Source organism: Lonchura striata, chromosome 3 (genome assembly GCF_046129695.1).
Source record: "Lonchura striata isolate bLonStr1 chromosome 3, bLonStr1.mat, whole genome shotgun sequence".
Classification (NCBI taxonomy): domain Eukaryota; kingdom Metazoa; phylum Chordata; class Aves; order Passeriformes; family Estrildidae; genus Lonchura; species Lonchura striata.
Window position 1 is genome coordinate 56,872,022 of NC_134605.1, and position 18,528 is coordinate 56,890,549.

An 18,528-nucleotide genomic window follows, 5' to 3' on the forward strand; every position below is an offset into this window, starting at 1 on the left:
GGGCGACGAGGAGGAGGGCACCGGCTCTCAGAGTTTGTGCCCGATAGGCCCGGGACACCGCGTCCCGCCGCTGCCGGCCCGTCCCCGTCTCCCACATCCCGGGCGACTCCGCGAGAAACGCCGGGACGCACCTGCGCCCGTCACTCCTCCCCGGCAGCAGGCGCGAGGGCAGCACCCGGCGGCATCCATCCCTCGATCCCACACCCGCCGCCAAGCACCGCTCGGCGGGAGCCGCTCGGGGCCCCCCGGTGGCGGCACCGAGCAGCCTCTGCCGCCACGGCGAGGCCGGACGGGCGCCGGGAAGGCGGCGGCGGGCGCGGCACAGCACCGCCCCATCCCATCCCACCCCATCCCATCGCAGCCCCGATCCCCGTTATCCCGCAGCACTGGAGGCGGAGGGGGATGCAGGGGGGCTACCCCGGTCTCCGCCGCCCGGGAGTTTTAAAGGGGCAGCGCGCCTCTCTAGGACGGGAGCGGCGGCTTCGCCCCGGGGGAGCCCGGAAGGCGGGAGGGCCGCTCCCGTTCCCGGTGCCGGCGGTGGGGCGGGCGCGGAGGGAGGGGCGGGGGCTGGGTGTCTCCCGCTGCCGCCACAGCGCTCGCCGCCTCCCCTCCCCCACGGCGGGGGCTCCTCGCCGCAGCCTCTGTGCTCCGCTCCCGGTCATGTGACCCGAACGTAACCGGACAGGAAAAGCCGCCGCCGCCGCCGCCGCGCTGACTCCGTTGTTGCTTCTGCCGGGCGCGGAGACGGCGGCGGCCCCCGCGCGGCGTCACCCGGCGGCCCCCACGCCCCCCAGGTGAGCGAGCACCGGCCGCGCCGCGCCCGCCCCGCGGGGCAGCCCGGCCCCGCCGCCCGCACGTGCGCCCGGCCCCGTCGCGCCGGCCGCGGCCCGGGCTGAGGCGGCGGCGGCGGCGGCGGCGGGGGCGCGGCGGGGCCTGCTCGGCCCTACCTCCGCATTGTGTGTGAGGGGCTCCCCGGGCCCCGCCGGGTCCGAGCGGGCCGAGGGGGTTGCGGGGCGGGAGGTGGAACTGCCCGGTGAATCCCCGCCGGACCGGGCCGGGCCGGACCGGGCCGGGCCGGGCGGCTCCATCCGGGACACGGTACGGGGGGGGGGATGGGTGCGCACCGAGGGGAGGGCCGGGCCGAGGCGGAGGGGAGTGGGTGGGTCGCGGAGAGAGAGAGGAAGAGAGGGAGGGGGCCGGGGGGGGGGCCGGTGCCGCCCGGCGCGGGGCTCGGCTCGGCCGGTTGAGGCCCGCGCTGCCTCCCTCCCGCCCCCTTCGGCGGCGGCGGTGGCGGCGGCAGCAGCAGCGGGATCCGGCGCGCGCGGGGCGGGGCGGCCCCGCCTGCCCCCCGCCCCCCCCCGGCGGGCTGGGCTGGGCCGGCCCTGGCGGCGGCGGCGGCGGCGGCTCTTCCCGTCTCGCGCGCCCTGGCGGCTCCGCTCGCGCTGCGTCTCGCGCGCCGTCTCCGTCCCGTCCGTGCGCGCGTGGCGTGCGCCGGGGGGGGCGGCGGGCGGGGCCGGCGGGAGGGGCGGGGCCAGCCAGTGAGAGCGGCGCGCGGCCGCCCGGCCTTCCGCCCCGGCGGCCAATGGGAGGCGCCGGCCGCTCCGCGCTGGGGCCGAGCGCGCTCCGGCATGGAGCGGGCCGCGGCCGGACACGCCCCCGGCCGGACGAGGCGGGAGCGCCCGGGCGGGAGGCGGGGAAGGCGCACCGCGGTCCCCGCCCGCCGCCCGGGCTGAGGCGAAGGCCGGGCGGGCAGCTGCCGCCGCCGGTGCCCTCTGCCGCCGCTGCGGGAGCGGCGCCGCGGGCTCGGCGCTGTCGAGGTTCGCTGCCCAGAGTGCGGGGTCAGGGCGGGAAGCGCCGTGCCCGAGCTGCTCCCTGCCGGCCCGGCTGGCTGCCCGCACCCGGCCCACTCCCGCGGCGCTTCCCCAGTGTTACCCTGGGCTTGCGCCGCCCCGTTTGCCCTGCGGTGTCTCCGGAGCGAGCGCCCTGCCCGAGCGGGCTCGGCCCCGCCCGGCCTCTCGGCCAGCGCTGCGCAGATTAGGTAACTTCCACTGCCGGCCCGGGAAGCGCTGTCCCCACGGGGTTGCAGGGCACAAGTATTTCACACACTTGTGGAATCGGTCAGCATTGAAATACAGCCTTGCCGGTGTTAATCACCACTTCATTTAACCGAGGGTAAAATTCCTGAGCGCACGCATACCTATAATGTGCAAAGTGCTTTCCTCGCTCGCTCTTTTCATCTGCCCTGTCATTTCCTTGGAGTGTAATTACTGCAGTGCTTTTAACTAGAGCGTTTAGATATCATCCAGATACATGCAAAACACAATGTTGTGCACATGTATCTTTTTTTTTTAAGTTCAATTCAGGTCTTTAAGGAAGGGCTTGCTATTTGGGGTAAAAGTGAAACTCCAAACTAAACACACTTGGGATGGTAATAAGTAGAAAGAATGCTTGTCTGGCTTGGAGTGCCTTCACATTGGTGGTTTGCTCTGATTGGCAAGTTTTGTTGTCCAAGTGCAAACCAGATGAATTTTTAAAAATGTAGAACACGTTAATAATCAAAATTAAAGGTAGAAAAATAAATGTAGCGTTTTCTGTAACATCACCCACAATGGGTATCTTGCAGGATTAAATAACACCAAACATGATTTTTGTTCCTTCTGACAGCAAGTATTTCCTCTTGTGGAGGGAGAGAGAGAGAATCTTAGCATATTGTATGTACAGACTTAGTTATCCAAACATTAGTTTAGGGAGGAGAATATGTACCTAAAGAGAGCTGAAACCTAGCTTCTTTTTCTCGTATTTACTGTAAGAAAATAATCAGCTGTATCTTACACTGTATTTCTTTCTTTGTCTTTACACCCCTGTCTCCAGTGAGTTCTGATCTCATGTGAATGCAAAGGAATGCATTTGGTCAGCCTGGTTATTGCTTGAAATACGAGGGAGTTCTTCCCTGTCCAGCAAGTAGAAATACTTGCTTCTTCAGTGACTAAACATACTGGCATATGTGGAATACATTTCTGTTCTATTTTCCAAAAAGCCATGCTCATAGTGTATAAAAGAAACTAGCTGCTTGAACCTGACTTAAATTCTGGTAACTTGCTGTAAGTTCAGAGGGGAAAACACCCAAGACTTTTTATAAATGTTTTGATCCACTTCTCGTTTCACGTTCTCTTTCTGTTCTGTTCTGGGCATTACATGGCCAGAAATTTTGTTGTATTTTCTTGTTGTTTTGTATGTTTATGTACAGATTTACATTGCTTCATACTTTCACTTTTGTCCAAAGCTCTATTTGCTTTGATTAAATTTGTTTCCGCTTGCTGATCTTACTAGCCCTATATTCATCCATCCAGCCATGGGTAACTGTCCTGATGTGTTTTCCTGTCTATTTTTTTCCCTCAAAGTTACTAATTTTTGCTTCCAAGACTGCCCTTGAATCCTTAAGAGATGTTTATAGCTCTTAGGTAGTTCTTTGTGGGCAGCCTCCAGCAGCTGGTACAAGGAGGTGCCCAGGAGGTGAGGGGCTGTGGAAGCCCTGGCCTAGGGGGCCTCGGTTCAGTGCCACATTTCACCGTTGGTTATCCTACCTGGTGGGTGGCCAATGGCCAGCCATGGACAGAACTGCACCTCTCACCCTTTGAGTTTCTTGATTTTTCTAAGCAGGCATGCAGACTTCTTAAAAATGCTGTTGTGGCTGGTCTCAATAAATAGATGAATAGTTATTAGGTGAAAAGGTTGGCCCCCTCTGTATTGACAGTCCAGAGGGCTTGCCAATACCTAGAATGAATTCACTGTTTGAGCCTGGGAAGATTCAGGGATGTATCTGGCTGGTATTTCCCAGGAGAGGGCACAACCATCACAAATGTTCAGTTATTTAATGCTGGGCTTGAATTCAGCTGGATAGACCCATAACTTCTAGGTAAAAGATATACAGAGACGCTGAAAATCCAGATTAAAAGTATCTATCTTGTCTTTTATTGGGTTGTGTCACTCCCACTTGTGTGGGTGAGTCTGACTGACATCAGAAAGGAAAATCAATTTTCCTATTTGAACTAACAAGTGGCAACCAAAACACTTCCTTTTTCCCACTTCATATAGGTGTTTTTACTACTTGTTAATATATCTTCCTCTTCCTTAGCTATTTATATCTCTGTATCCAAGTACCCGCACCATGCCTTTCCAGAACACTTTGGTCCTGGTTCTCCTTTGCTCTTTAAGCCTTGGCAAATCACTCACATCTTTGTGAATCACATTTCCCATCATGAAAGAAAAATCCTTGCCTATGGTAAGGTATCTTTTATACAGTAATTTGGGATTAAGATGTGTTACTGAAGTATGGCATCTGGATATTGGAGAAAATATCTCTTAAGAGACAGCTACTGTTGCATCTGTGCATCTACTGTTAAGTTTTACATGCAGGTCATTTGCTTTTCAGAGCATAAAAAAATGGATTTGGCCAACCATGGACTTATTCTGCTGCAGCAGCTAAATGCTCAGAGAGAGTTCGGTTTCCTGTGTGACTGCACAGTTGCCATTGGGGATGTCTACTTCAAGGCACACAAATCTGTCCTCGCTTCTTTCTCCAACTACTTCAAGATGTTGTTTGTTCATCAAACCAGGTAACTCTAAAAAGGTTCACAGTTTAAATGTTGTTCAGTTAACTAAGCTAAGGAAGTGTAGCAACAAAGTGTTCTTTTTGCTTCTTGTTATGACATAAAGAGCATGGAATCCAGTCTTAACTGCAAACTAGAACCTCACTTTAAAACATATTAAAGTTGAACTGTGATTCATTAACACTAATTTGATAATTTAGCACAAGTTCTTTGTTTTTAAAAAGCATAGAAAATTTAATTTCTATAATTGAATACTTCAAAGATCCTGTCTTTTCTCATGCACTTTCCTTCCCCCAGTCACTATCTTCTGCTCTGTCTTGACACTGTTGTTGATATTGTGTAATGTTACATACAATCCAATAAGTACTTGCTAGGAGGTTTTGAGAAATAAACTTACAAAAGAGGTATATGTGTTTCATTTCTTTGTAGTTTATCATCAATTAAATAATAGAATACTATGTAATGGTGAAAAATAAAGGGTTTGTGGTACTTTTCTTTCAGTGGGGTTTTTTTGGTGGTTTTTTTTTTTTTTTTTTTGTACCACAGGCTTACATTGAGGAGATTGAAAAGATCCCCAAAGTGTGAGACGACTTTAAAGATTTTTTTGTCTTTTTCCAAAATATTTGAACTAACTTAAAAAGATTATTAAGTGATTCAAAGTTAACTCTTTGGCTAAGAGTTTTTGGCCAGAAGTGAACTGCTAGGATAGAAGTGCATTTGCACTTCTGAAACAGGACTGCAGGCAGATGTTATCAGTCTTGATGCTCCATCAAGAGCACATGGTCATCTTTGGAAGACAGCATTGCAAAGTTTACTTTTGAGTCATATATCTGTCAAAAGCAGTCACAGAGAGAGCTCAAGAAAGCGTGCACCTAAAGAAATGGAAGAATTGGCTATAATTTCCTCCTCAGCTTGGTAGCTGACTGTAGTTAGAGCATTCAGACCACAGCACACAATCATGTCCATTTCTGAATTTCTGTGGTTTATTTATGTTTGTTTTTAATAGAGGAGCTACAAATACTTATGAAAAATAATTAGAATCCCAGTTCCTCTCCTGTTAGCTAACTGACCTCACAAAGATGTTCCTTGTTTTCTTTCTTCTTCTGTGAACCTTGCCTTACTTTCTGCAGAGAGATACAGCCTTAGCTAGAGCAGTGGCAGCTGTCTCAGTCCAGAGCATGAAGGTTGATGCATGTGGGACGCTCTGAGCTGGAGGATGGTGTTGGTTTCAGTCCTGCTGGGCTGAAGAGGGCATCACAGCCAAAGCATCTCCCTTTGAGTGCTCTAATAGGGGACTGCTAGGCTGACCAGGCAGTCCACTGGTGCTGCTGTTTCTTCCTCCCTATTCAAGGAAAAAAAGCTGCTGTTCTGCTGCGTAAAGAACCTGTATTCCACAGGTTACACCTGTCTCATCAGATCCCCGGGTGAATTCACACCCTGTCCTGCATAGTTTCTGGATCATAATGCACTTGGGACAACGGAATCCCACCCGTTTGCAAAACTGTAGTCGTAAACTGTAGTATGACATATAAGACCAGCAGGCAATTGCCAGATGAATTAGGTGTTTTCAGGGCTAAATACTGAGAAAAGTTTATTGGACTGTGGATTTAGAGTCCTGTGCTAACAGGTTGTAATTTAGCTACAGATGTGTTTGAATCCAGCCAAGAAAAGGGGGAAAATGTCTTTGCAGTTTACAAAATATATTAATATGTGACAACACCTTTACAATATAACAGCAGTTTAAAATGGTATAGGTCTCAATGGGACTGCTTTTCTTTCAAGCCAGTTACTTCACTGAGGAAAGAGGTCATCTTTCAAGTAGCTCCTAAGATTAGCTCTTTCACAGTAAAGCATTTCCCTTAATATTTATTGCAGATTCTGTCTTTTGAATTTAAGTAGAAGCCTCCTATTTTTATCAAGGCTTAAATAACATAAAACTGGAAAAAAATATTTTTCTTATGTCTTATTTATAATTTTGTTTCACCTTTCAGTGAATGTGTCCGTTTGAAAGCAACCGACATACAGCCAGATATCTTCAGTTATCTCTTGCATTTGATGTACACTGGGAAGATGGCACCACAACTCATTGACCCAGTTCGACTAGAACAGGGAATAAAGTTTCTGCATGCATATCCACTAATTCAAGAGGCCAGCCTTGCAAGTCAGGGAACTTTTTCTCACCCGGATCAAGTCTTTCCATTAGCATCTTCATTATATGGCATTCAGATTGCAGATCACCAGATAAGACATCCCACTAAGGTTACGTCAGCGACTGACAAACTCGGGCGAGAACCACGGCCTCAGACATCACGAATGAACCAAGAGCAGGCTTCTGAAGGCTCACAGCTCTCACAGTTGGGTGCAAATCTGCCACAAGTGACCCGGACAAGTATGTCTGCTTCTGACCCATTGCCATCTTCTCTATCTCCAGAATTGGTATCTGCTGCTGGTAATAATTCACCTTCGGGAGAAGAGGCCAATATGGAAGCATCTTCTTCAGATGAACAGCCTGCCTCTCTCACAATAGCACATGTCAAGCCAAGCATTATGAAAAGAAACGGAAGCTTCCCAAAATACTATGCCTGTCACCTCTGTGGTCGCCGGTTCAACCTGCGCAGCAGCTTGCGGGAGCACCTGCAGATCCACACGGGAGTTCCCTTCACATCTAGCCAGCAGGGAGAAAGTAATATTTCCTTGTCTCTCTGTAACAGCACAGCTGATAAAGATGCCATGGAAGTGCCTGAAGCGGGGATGATTAGTGATAGCGAGCTGCAGCAGATCTCAGACTCCCCAATAATTGATGGGCAGCAGCAGTCAGAGACACCTCCCCCCTCGGATATTGCAGATATCGACAACCTGGAGCAGGCAGATCAAGAGAGGGAGGTAAAGAGACGGAAATACGAATGTTCCATCTGTGGTCGCAAATTTATTCAGAAAAGCCACTGGAGGGAGCACATGTACATACACACGGGCAAGCCCTTCAAGTGCAGCACTTGTGACAAAAGCTTTTGTAGGGCTAACCAGGCTGCCAGACACGTGTGCCTAAACCAGAGCATGGACACGTACACGATGGTGGATAAACAGACTCTGGAGCTCTGTACTTTTGAGGAAGGCAGTCAAATGGACAACATGCTAGTACAGACCAACAAGCCCTACAAATGTAACTTGTGTGACAAAACTTTTTCAACTCCCAATGAAGTAGTCAAACATTCGTGCCAAAATCAAAACTCTGTCTTTACACTAGAAGAAGATCGCTCCATTCTGTTAGGTGGTGGGGACACAGAAGCCACAGAGACTGATAACGCAGTGTTAGCCTCCATCAAAAAGGAGCAGGAAGCAGTGTTGTTAGACTGAATGTGAAACCTATATCAATTTTTTAAAGTTTCTTTACTCATTTTTTATTAAATCAATTTTTTCCTCCCCCTACCTCTTACCTCACTTACCCCTGCCATCTTTTCCAGCAACCTCCTTCCTACCCTTTGTCTTCAGCAACCAGAAATGTACTGGCACATTAGGAAATTGGACTTTGCCTCTCCCACCAAAACAAACAAAAAGCTCTTGCATCAAACCACAACAAAATTGATTTTAATACAAAGGAACATGTGAAAAACAATCCAGCTAACTATGTTGATAGTATTAGTTATTCCAAATTTAATAGTTTTTAAACAAAATTTAGATTGCTTAAAAGCGTATTTAGATACAATGATGAGTGTAATGATAAACAGAGTATCAGTTTGGTAAGCAAAGGATATATGTATTTTAGTTTCCCTGGTAGAAGGCATTTTGAGATCTGGCAGAATAAACACCGTGCTCTTTACAAGTCCACATGCAAGTTGATTAAGGTTACAACCCCAACAAGCCCTCAGAACTTTTCCTCAAGGAATGCAGAAACCTCTGTTCATTGAGTTAAAAAGAGCTGAGGGTGTTGGTTTTCTTTTAGCCATATGTTTCCCTCCAAGTATGCCTTTGGGTATCTCTTTCAGAGTCAAGCCAAGTCATTACTTAGTCAAATTCTGACTTAAGTAGCTGTAATAGTAATGTGATGGCAATCTTTATATATATATATATATAAATACTGTATATGTATAAAGATTTATATATATATAAAGTGTCTGTGTGTATATTTGGTACAGGTAAATAAATGCACACATCCTTTTTAAGTAACTGGCCATCTGCTCTCAGATTCAGCCTGGAATGTTTTTTAGTTGTTTGACAAAGCTAGTCATTGCACAGGTTGCTTTTAACCAAATTTGGAATGTCCTGAACTGTGTGCATTTTTATTGACCTGTTGAAGAGAAGCCAAAAGGTAAGTGTTGTCACCCAAGCTACCAAGGAAACTAGAGAAGTGGCATACTGGTGAGCACTGCACCATCACTAGTGCAGCACATGCTTGTGTTGTTAGCTATAGAGAGCTCTGAGTCATTCTGGATGAAAGAAGAGAGAAAAGCTTTATTCCCTTACTCAGGCAAGGAATGTCCATGATTTCATTTGGTCTAGTGGCATGAGTTAAGAGGGAGGATAAGCGGTGTTCTAGCAACAGGTGATCATGGTTGTTTTAAAATGAATCTGTAGTGCTGGCTGGGAAATTCTGCTCTATGAGAGTCCTGTTATTTTGAAAGCCAAGGCAAAGCCTGCAAAAACTGAAAGGATGAATTCTGTAGTTTTAGTTACTGCTATTGGCAGTACTGCATCTTTGTGTTAAAAATCAAGTTGTTGATTTTTATTGTTTTATATAGATGCCCAGATTTTTTGCTGGTAGCCTAAAAACCTAAACTGACAGCAGCAGTGCAGCCCACTGAGCAATTACTGGGCCAACAGGTCTAAGTGGACAGAAAAAGGTGCCCCATCATAAATGGAGACAGTGTGTGTTTGGGGGGAGGGGTGGGAGAGGGCAAGTCACAAACCACAGCTCTTCTCTGTGTATACTGAATATCATCTTTTTGTGTATAGTTAAGTTCTCAGATTTGTAAGTTTTTATACATCATTTCATTGAATAAAAATTGAATTAAATGGGATATGATTTATTGAGTTGAAGGTGAAAGGTTGTTGTTGGTGTTCGGTCTTCCTGTATGAGCTCTTGCTGAATCAGCTTAAAAGCCAAGCAGTGTATTCTGTTTATCAGACTAAAACATCCATCACACAGGTGAACAATGAGCTTACTAAAATTTAAGGTAGATTTAGCACAAAAAGTCTCTACATATTAGATTTTTTCCCAGCTTATTATAATGCGATAATTATTGTAAAGTTTATTGTAAGTGATACAGATTTTATTATCTCTCTTTTATTAGAGTAATAGGTTTAAAATCAATTGACTTTAAAGTATAGAAGTTTTTTGAGGTAAAAAAATAACATCTTACAGAATTATTTTATTGCTGCCCATTTTAAAACTTCTTTAGGATCTTCATCTACCAGTATAATTTCTTTAAATGTGGGTTTTATTTCTTCTTCCTTAGTCCAAAATGCTCTCAGAATAGAAAAAAAAAAAAAAAAAAAAGAGTAAGCCTTTCCTTATTCTTCAGTAATAGGGTTCAGGGTATAAAAGTTCAGGGTAACGTCAGCTTTTGAGGTATCTGTGGTTATGGGCATAGTCACAAGTTCATTTCCCAAATGACTGAAGCTGCTAAAGGTGCTGCCACCACTGCTTAGATGCTGTTTTTTTTTTTTTTAATCCAGAGCTCCAGTTCTGCTGTGGGGCAAAGTACAGCAGTTCAGCTTAACTCCCCAGGTGGTTGGTGAGCATTTATTTAAATACAGCATTTATTGTGAGACATTATTCCTGCTCTCACTTCTCCACTGTTTGCACATCATGATGTTTGCTAGGTTACATGTTGAATGGACTCAAGCGAAAAACAACCACTCTTAAAAGAAGCTATTTTTCTGTCAAACCTGTTCCTTATTTTAGCTCTGCAGAAGGTTTTGATCAGGTCACAGATTGTGCAGAGATGGAGATGAGCTGGGAAGAGCCTTACTGAAGCCAGTGTTGCTGCTGGCAATATCGGGGATGTAGAAGGTGGGAAGAGGTGACTCCCACTTGGGCAGGTAGCTCCTCTGGAGGGCAGTGTGGCCTTGCAGGCTGGTGAGCTGCCCAGCAAGAAGGAGCAGGGTGGGCAGGGAACAAACAGCCACGAAAGGAGTTGGTTATGATGGTCCTGCTGCTACAAGGAATGTGAAATTGCGGGCTCAGCAGAGATACTTTCACCTGTTAATATTTATTCTTATGAAATAACACTGTCAGGTAAAGAGAAAAAAGAAACACAATAAAGAGACTGTTCTAATATGTGTTGAGCTATGATAATGGTTTATTTTAAATACCCTTTTATTGTCTGATTCTCCATTGGGATGTTTAAGTCATTGCCTTTCAACTTCATGAGCAGTTTTGTTCCTTTACAACAAATTAGAAACAGTATGTTCTGGTTATTAACAGCTGCATCAAGAATTTGGAAAATTGCAGCACAAATGCTGCAGTTTTGCTCACAAGCATCTTTTTTTAAACCCTCTGAATTATTATTAAAATTAGAGATAACTCCAGGGTTTAGTTTTCAATGTTTGACTTGGGGATTTGTGACTGAATTGCTCATTGCTCATTCACTGTGCTCACCTGCTGAAGCTGAGAATTTTCTACCAATTGAAAGCAGACATCTTGGCAGGAACTGCTGGGCTGGAATTTCAGCTCCATGTTTTTACAAAGAAAAAAAGTTCTTCAAAATTAATTTCCTAGGCGTGTCACTTGACATCTCTGCCTTGAATTCGAAAGTATCGAACACCTACAAATCTCTCTGCTCCAACAGAGGATTATCACTTCTGAAAGTGAAGTTTGCAGTCCATTGCAGTCAATATTTTTCTACCAAGTATCTTCTCCATCACTGGTCTGATAATCATTCTGCTTCAGCAGGGGGAGAATTTATCAGAAGACGCTTGTGTTACAAACACTGAATGCTTAAAACTGTATTCCTGTTTACACTGCAGAGCCTACAGTTGCTGTCTTGATGTTTAGAAAATATGGCTGGCTCCTCAGCTCCAAATCCCATAAAATAATAGCCTCAGTCACAAAAAGTTGTCAGTTGCAAGAGGAAAAAAATAAATATATATTTCATTCTGCTTACTTTAAATAATTTCTTTGGCATTGCAACATATTTTACACCTTTTTTTAAAGGAGACCTGGTTAGACTCAAGCAGGTGCTGTGGTACCTGGTGGCATCACAGTCTCTCAATGTTTTTTTCCCAATCTGCTTAACTGGAGGATTACCTTTATTGGGTGTTTTGCCTTTTTAGAGAGTAATACAATTCTTTCTATATCTTTGTCCCAAGCACTTAAATATCAAACTGATTCATTCTTAACCAAGTTTAAGGTTTTTTTTTATTGTATTTCCACACCTTTTAATCTTAAAAAGTAAACACATATAAGGGTAGTTAATTTTGGGATTCTGTCATTGATTCTCTTGTTTATTGCTTCCCAAAATTCAACAAATGCTTTAAGATATTTCATAGTTACAAATGATTAGGAGTAACCAGGTAACTAAAAAAAATTTAAAACCAATTAGATTCCTACTTCAAAACTGTAAATGTTACACTGTTAATTACAGCAGCATACTTTGGTTAATGAAATCTAGGTGACAAACTATCAGTGGTGATGGAGGCTGGTTGTTCAAATAGCCTAGCTGTTACTTTGAGACAGAATGTTTCCATTTCTCCAGCTCTTGTTTCGTTCACTTGCTTTTGTCTGTAAAAATGTCCATTGTCACTAGATAATGAAATCCCACTCATACCAAGAGTAGAACAAAACAGAATGAAGCAAGAAATCTTTTCTAACACCATTAATGTGTATTTGTCAAATTATTTGTGATCATCTCTAGAAAGAAGATAAATTCACTGTCCTTAAATATGGGCTTTTATCAAGTCTGCCATTAAGAAGGACATATTCAGATGAAATTTAGCCAAAACCACATAACACATTTCCTCTGCAGTACAGCCATGGTGCTGTGATGTTGGTGCATCCCTGCTTTTGAACAGCTGATGTGTGCCAAGATGCAAGAGCTCAACATGGCCTTGGAGCAGCTGTCGTTCCTTGAGGTGCCAGTGTTTTAGTGCCAAAGGAGCTGCCAGCAGGCTTCCTCATATTCAGTCCATGCCTATTGCCTTGGCCAAAGCTGAAGCCTTCCTGGAACCTTAGGAAATCTGCTCAGGGAGGAGAGGAGCAGAGCCACAAAATGAAAGTTAACACAAATGTTCACTTACTGTACTGCTCTGTGGAGTGTGCAGGAAGTACCCAGCACTCCAGCATGCCTCAGCACAGATCCACAGCCTGTATCCGATCTGCTGACAGTGTCAGGACTCATTTTGAAGCTGCTCATACACTTTCTAAAGGAGTTCCTGATCAATCCATTGTTTCCTTCTATCCTTAATCTCTCAACAATATGGTTGAAGCACTTTCTATTTTGTTACTACTGTATTGTGCAATTCCAGTTTCAGCAGGGAATTATTTTATATATTGCCATCCTGTATTTGGGTCTCTCAAATTCACAGAGCAATGTACTCTGTCACTCAAGCATTATTTCATGAGCTTATTAGGTAAAAGTCAAACCAGGGTTCAATCCAGTTTTGACAAATTAGTCTGATCTTTCAATGTATTGCTTCAACAATTCACACGTTCATTAACTCAGGAACTGACTGAAGACATGCTTATGAGCAAGAGAGTTGCCTGGCTGAGGGTGCTCATCCTTCCTTTGCCTCACGCTGCAGGTGTCCTCTCCATCACCCCAGGAAGCAGGAGAACCTCAGCAGCCTGGCTTCTGCTGGCTCTGCTGCCAAAGGCTTTTGCGGTAAGCTGGTGTATTCCTGTCTCCCAGCTCGCAGGCCTGGTCTACACCTGTCCAGAGGCTTGTGGCACCTCACTCCGAAGACTTCCATGCTCATCAGATGCTGCCAAGCCGTCGCTTCTGGCAGGCTGTGGCGCAGGTGCCGCTGCTCCTGCGGCCACGGGCACTTCTGCCAGCACGGGCCTCGGCAGGGGCTGTACCCTGGGGAGCACCAAGAGGAGCCAGGCGAGAGCTGCTGTGGGTCTGGGCCCTGTTTCTGCTGCTGCCCTCTCATCTCCTGACTTGAGTCAGGCACCAAATACAGCAGTGATCTAGAACTCTGCTGCAAACACAGCATGAGATAACAAGGACAGGCTTTAGGGCAGCCCTGAATATGGACACTGGCCACAGCCTCCCTGTTAGTGTTATACTGCCAGCAGGCTCTTCCCATCCCAGCAGGAGCAGGCCTTTCCTGAGTGTCCTATAAAAGGGTAAAGTCTGGAAAATGTGGAAGGTCAGGTCCTTCCAGACCAACAGTAGTGCTCAAATAATGTGAAGTGACATAGTCACTCAAAGCATGTGATTGGCAGCTGATGAAGAAAGGAAGGGATGCCCCATCACCAAACGAGCATCACTCCAGCTGCTGGCACACATCTATCCACAGACAGACTATACACAGAATATAGAGTAGTAATTGTTCAAAAACAATAATCTTATTCTTACGCAGAATTAATTTTTTTTAATCTCATTTTGAGGCACTGATAAGAGAATGGGACCCAGAACAAGTCCTGATTTGTGCACAAGAACTGAAAGAGAACATTTGTAGAAACTTCATCCTTGTTCACTAAGTTTATTAATGTTCCAAATTTTCATGCGCTTTTTAATAAAACTGTAGCATGATATTCATTTTAAAAAAACATACTACAGGCATGACTCGAAGGATGTGTTTCTGTGCATCACTTTCCTGTCATGTAGGAAATGTCTCAGAGCAAAGGGCCACAATGTCACCAGGTTTTTTCTGAGTTTATCTGCTGCAAGTGAAGCAAAAGCAAAAATCAGCAGAAGGAATCAGCTGAAATATGGATCAGCTTTCATCTGTGTGCAGATCTGTGCCACACAGAGTGGAAAGCCAACATGGTGAAACAGCAGCTCAGACTAAATGGAGAGAGTCTGAAAGAACTGAGCAGTTATTCAGGAAGCAGCCACCTAAGCTGTGATCACACCAGTAAGGACACCACCTTTCCTGTTTTGGGGTGGAGTTTGTTTTTTTTTGTTTTGCTTTGGGATTTTGTATGTTATATTAACTGTTTCTCCTAGAAGAGTGGTACACTTGTCCCAGGGAATGGGAGCACTGTCTTCGGTTCTCGTTAGCTAAAGGATCAGAAATCTCTTAGCTTGGGATTTGCATTTGTGTCTTAAAAGAGCATACCAGGAATTTGGAAATGATGGCTATATTAATGCTTTTTCCACCCTTCCTCCCACCATAGATAGCTTCTCTTTCTCCTTAAGGAGATGTTTTGTGCTTCTAAAAAGAAGTAGTGGACCTACAGAAATTAAAAGTCATCAGTTCCTGTATCAATGGTAGACCCATGAGAAAGTCATCTAGTGTTGCAATGTCATAGAAAACATCTTCCTGCTTCTGATACTACTGCAAGGGAGTGTGAGCTGATGGTTTACTCTACATCTGGCCATGCTGGTGGGCTCCCTGAGAGCGCTTACAGGAGCTGAGATTTTGCATGGTGAGAGGAAAAAAGTGCAGCTGCTGCTGCCAAGAGGATTTATTTGCTCTGTCATGCAGCTGCCAGTAGTGGTACTCCCTTGCAGAGCCACACCTCTGTGGTGACTCTTACATGAGAAACGAGCGCATCTATTTCCTATTGCTGTCAAGGAACATGATTAAACGTGGCTGTGAGAGCTGGGAAATAGAGATACAATGACAGTGGCACTTAGCACTGATGTCTCTGCCACTGAGCATAACCAGGGTTTCCAAAGGAGTGACACTCCAGGCTTCAAGAGGTCTCCTGTATAGAGCTGAACTGCTCTGCCTGAAGTGAAGCAGGCAGTTTTGCAGAAGTGCCAGATTCCAAAGTGCTATAGACAAGGGCAGTTCCTCAGTCTGAGTTTAAACCTACCAGCTGGGCGGCAAAATTCTTTTTCAGTGTCTGATGGGACCAACAAGCTGCATTTTGGTATCGTCCTGCAGCAGGAAATGTGTTAAGATTACATGGGGAAGTTGCTTGAGCTCTCAGAAACCCAAAGGAGATCCCAGGGAACTCAAGCACCTGCAGAAGCAATGGTCAGGTCCAGGAATGGCACTGCCTCTGACAGGGACTTGGATGGCAAAGTCACTCACTGCAGCAGCCGTGCTGGGTCTGTCAAGAAGGCCACAGCCCCAGCACTCGCAGACCAGTTCATGTCCTGGCCATGCTCCCCCTCAGCTTCTCATGCTCCTCCTCACTGGCAGAGCGAGGGAAACTGGAATGTCCTTGACTTGGGGTAAGCACTGTTCAGCAACAACTACATCATCACTGTGTTATCAACATTATTCACACACTGAGTACGAACACATGGCACTGTACCAGCTGCTAGGGAGGCAATTAACTCTATCCTAGCCAGAACCAGGACAGGGATTAGGGTTAAGGTTGGGAGAGAAACAGAGTGGTCACCTCTCACCAGAATGGGTCTGCAAAAGAGCTGCAGAAGGAAGAGGGAAGCTGTAGAACGTCAGTGTAACTACTGCTGGAGAGTGCAGGCACGGGACACTGCCTGTTCAGCTGGCATGACACAAACAAGTATTTCAACCACTGCAGCCACTAAACAGAATGTGATTTTCTCCTCTTCTTACTCAGTCTTCTCTAATTTCAGCTTTATTTTCCCCTTTCACTTGAGAGCATGTGCAGGACACACCCCTTTTCTGTCCTATCTCATGATAGGAAAAGGGAGACAGAGGCAGAGGAATCCTTGATGTCCTCCATGAGGGAAGTGGGTTGAGATATCTTCCATGATCTTGGCTCTGTTGTGCAGACCATGGCATGGAGCACATATGTAGCTACACTGAGCATTAAAGACATTGCTTTTTATGGCCACGACAAAAAGGCAACGTCTTCAAAGAGTAACTGTCAGCATCCCTGAATGAAGCCTCATGGATAAAGCTCCTGACTCTGCCACCCTTGCCAGATGTTCTCGAAGATGCATCTCTCTAAATGGCACATGGATGCCCAGTGTATTGACAGAAAGAAGAGAATTATGAAAGTTTTATTAACGACAATTTACTCTCTCAAGATTATCTTATTTTCCCAAGCAGTTCTTAGAGATGGAGATTAAAAGGTCTCAGTTAAGCAAATGCAGAAAATGGTCTAGGGAGAGGCTACATCTACCACCTTTTCTGATGCAGATTTCACTGCAGTGTGAAAAGCTTTGGCACTGAGGCAGCCCATGCTTACCACAGAAATAAACAGTCATGCTCTTTGCTTTTCAAAAAGCTTTAGGAGAGGGTAAGTGCACTTGCCTTCATGATGACCCCACTGCCCAGCTTCTGACCTTCCTCTGAAATCATAATCTCTGTCTTCCTATTCAAAATATTTTTTTCTTTTCATAATTATTTTATATCAATCTTATTGTCACATATGACTGCATTCTAACATTCTATTTGAAACCCAAAGCTTGATGTTGCATGTGTCCAGGCAGTCACTCTTGCTCTAGTTTTCAGCCATATCCCTTCTCTCCTACCTGGATGTAGAGTGAGGGGGGCCATATAGGGCAGATGAGTCCCAGTGACTGAAACATATTTATCGTTTACTTCAAGAGCGCTAGGGCCTTCTTGTGTTGTGGGATCCATTCCCAGATTGCATTTTTCTTTAGCAAATTATGGAGTAGTCAGATTATTATACTTAACCCTGGAATATGCCTACTCCTAGTCTCTGGCACAGCTCATAACTAATTTCTTATTCTGGGACAGGGATAACCTTTGGATTTCTTGTAACACCTGTTTGTCTCCCACCTGTCCATCTGACCCCCCAAAAGATGAATTAGTGACTGGGCTCTTGTTCCTGTTCTGCTGGTATCTCTACCCCAGCTGACTGTGGCTGTGCTGTCCCAAGTGTCCATAGTCTTTACAGATTTCCTGAAGCATCCTCCTCCTCCATCACTGATGCACTGCCTCACAGTGACCTCTTGTGGAAATTTTAACATTTCCAGCTCTTCGGGCAATGTAGCATGAGCTATACATATGCTAGGACTACAGTTCAAGCTTTGGAACAGACAAGTAAATGTATAGTCAAGTCCCTGACAGATGAAAGCAAACCTTATCTGATCTGCCCCAAGTGCTGGGTCATGAAAAATGTTTCTTTCACATTGACAGTTGCATCCACCATTAAGAGGACTGACCTCTCTATCAGCTATACAGGGAATAGATGCAGAGAGTGGTTTGGCAGCAACTGTCAGGCCTCCATAACCTGCTGCTAGTTGCTACTTGTCATGCAGGTGCCTAAGAGACCACATCCCTAAAACCCTCTGCCTTGGTCATTACTTTTTTGGAAGTTGTACTTTGTCACCACCATCCCTGGGTATGAATCACAGGGGATTATTATAAAAAGAGAAACTCAGCTAACTGAAGTAAAACAGGTGTTGTCTGTACATTAACTGACTTAAAGTTTGATCTTTGTCTAAATACATTTACCACAACCACTTATACTCAGTGCTTCTCTATTTTCCCAACTTGCTTTCTCCTTTTCACAAAGAGACAGGCTGGCTCCTTTCCTCCTTCATTGCCTTTATTTTCACTGAGATTTTACAATCTATGGTGTGTACTGGGTGTATCTGCAAACAGGCTCAATGTCTTTGAAGGCATTGCCACTTCACCTTGGTTGAAGACTCCAGCACTCGCTCAGCTTCCCTTGCCTCATGCTGCAGGTGTCCCCTCCATCACCCTGGGAAGTGGGAGAGAATCGGCAGCCCAGTTTCTGCTGGATCTGCTGCCAAAGGCTTTTGGGATAAGCTGGAGTATCCTTGCCTCCCAGCTCAGAAGCCCGGTCTACACATTTCATGTGGCTTGCAGTTCACTCTGAAGACTTTCAGGCTCCAAAACCAGCAGTGATCTAGAACTGAACTTGCATTTTCCCTTC

General features: G+C 45.9%; 1 protein-coding gene across 2 annotated transcripts; it reads left to right on the forward strand.

Moving 5' to 3' along the window:
* Window positions 1–593: 593 nt before the first annotated feature.
* Window positions 594–9,625, forward strand: ZBTB2 (zinc finger and BTB domain containing 2). 2 transcript variants are annotated; one of them, XM_021540608.1, is made up of 3 exons: window positions 594–794; window positions 4,433–4,616; window positions 6,602–9,625. In XM_021540608.1, the coding sequence occupies exons 2-3, from the start codon at window positions 4,444–4,446 to the stop codon at window positions 7,962–7,964; spliced, it is 1,536 nt and encodes a 511-aa protein (XP_021396283.1). In that variant the 5' UTR covers window positions 594–794; window positions 4,433–4,443; the 3' UTR covers window positions 7,965–9,625. The 2 variants fall into 2 exon arrangements, with proteins under 2 accessions (XP_021396283.1, XP_077638318.1); XM_077782192.1 differs by lacking the exon at window positions 594–794 and having other exon boundaries at window positions 4,054–4,616.
* The last annotated feature ends 8,903 nt before the right edge of the window (window positions 9,626–18,528 follow it).

Bases quoted from the DNA above. Each gene is read 5' to 3' on its own strand.
- ZBTB2 (XM_077782192.1), top strand. From the start codon at position 4,333: ATGGCATCTGGATATTGGAGAAAATATCTCTTAAGAGACAGCTACTGT. The intron at 4,617-6,601 runs GTAACTCTAAAA...TTCACCTTTCAG, and splicing joins TTGTTTGTTCATCAAACCAG to TGAATGTGTCCGTTTGAAAG.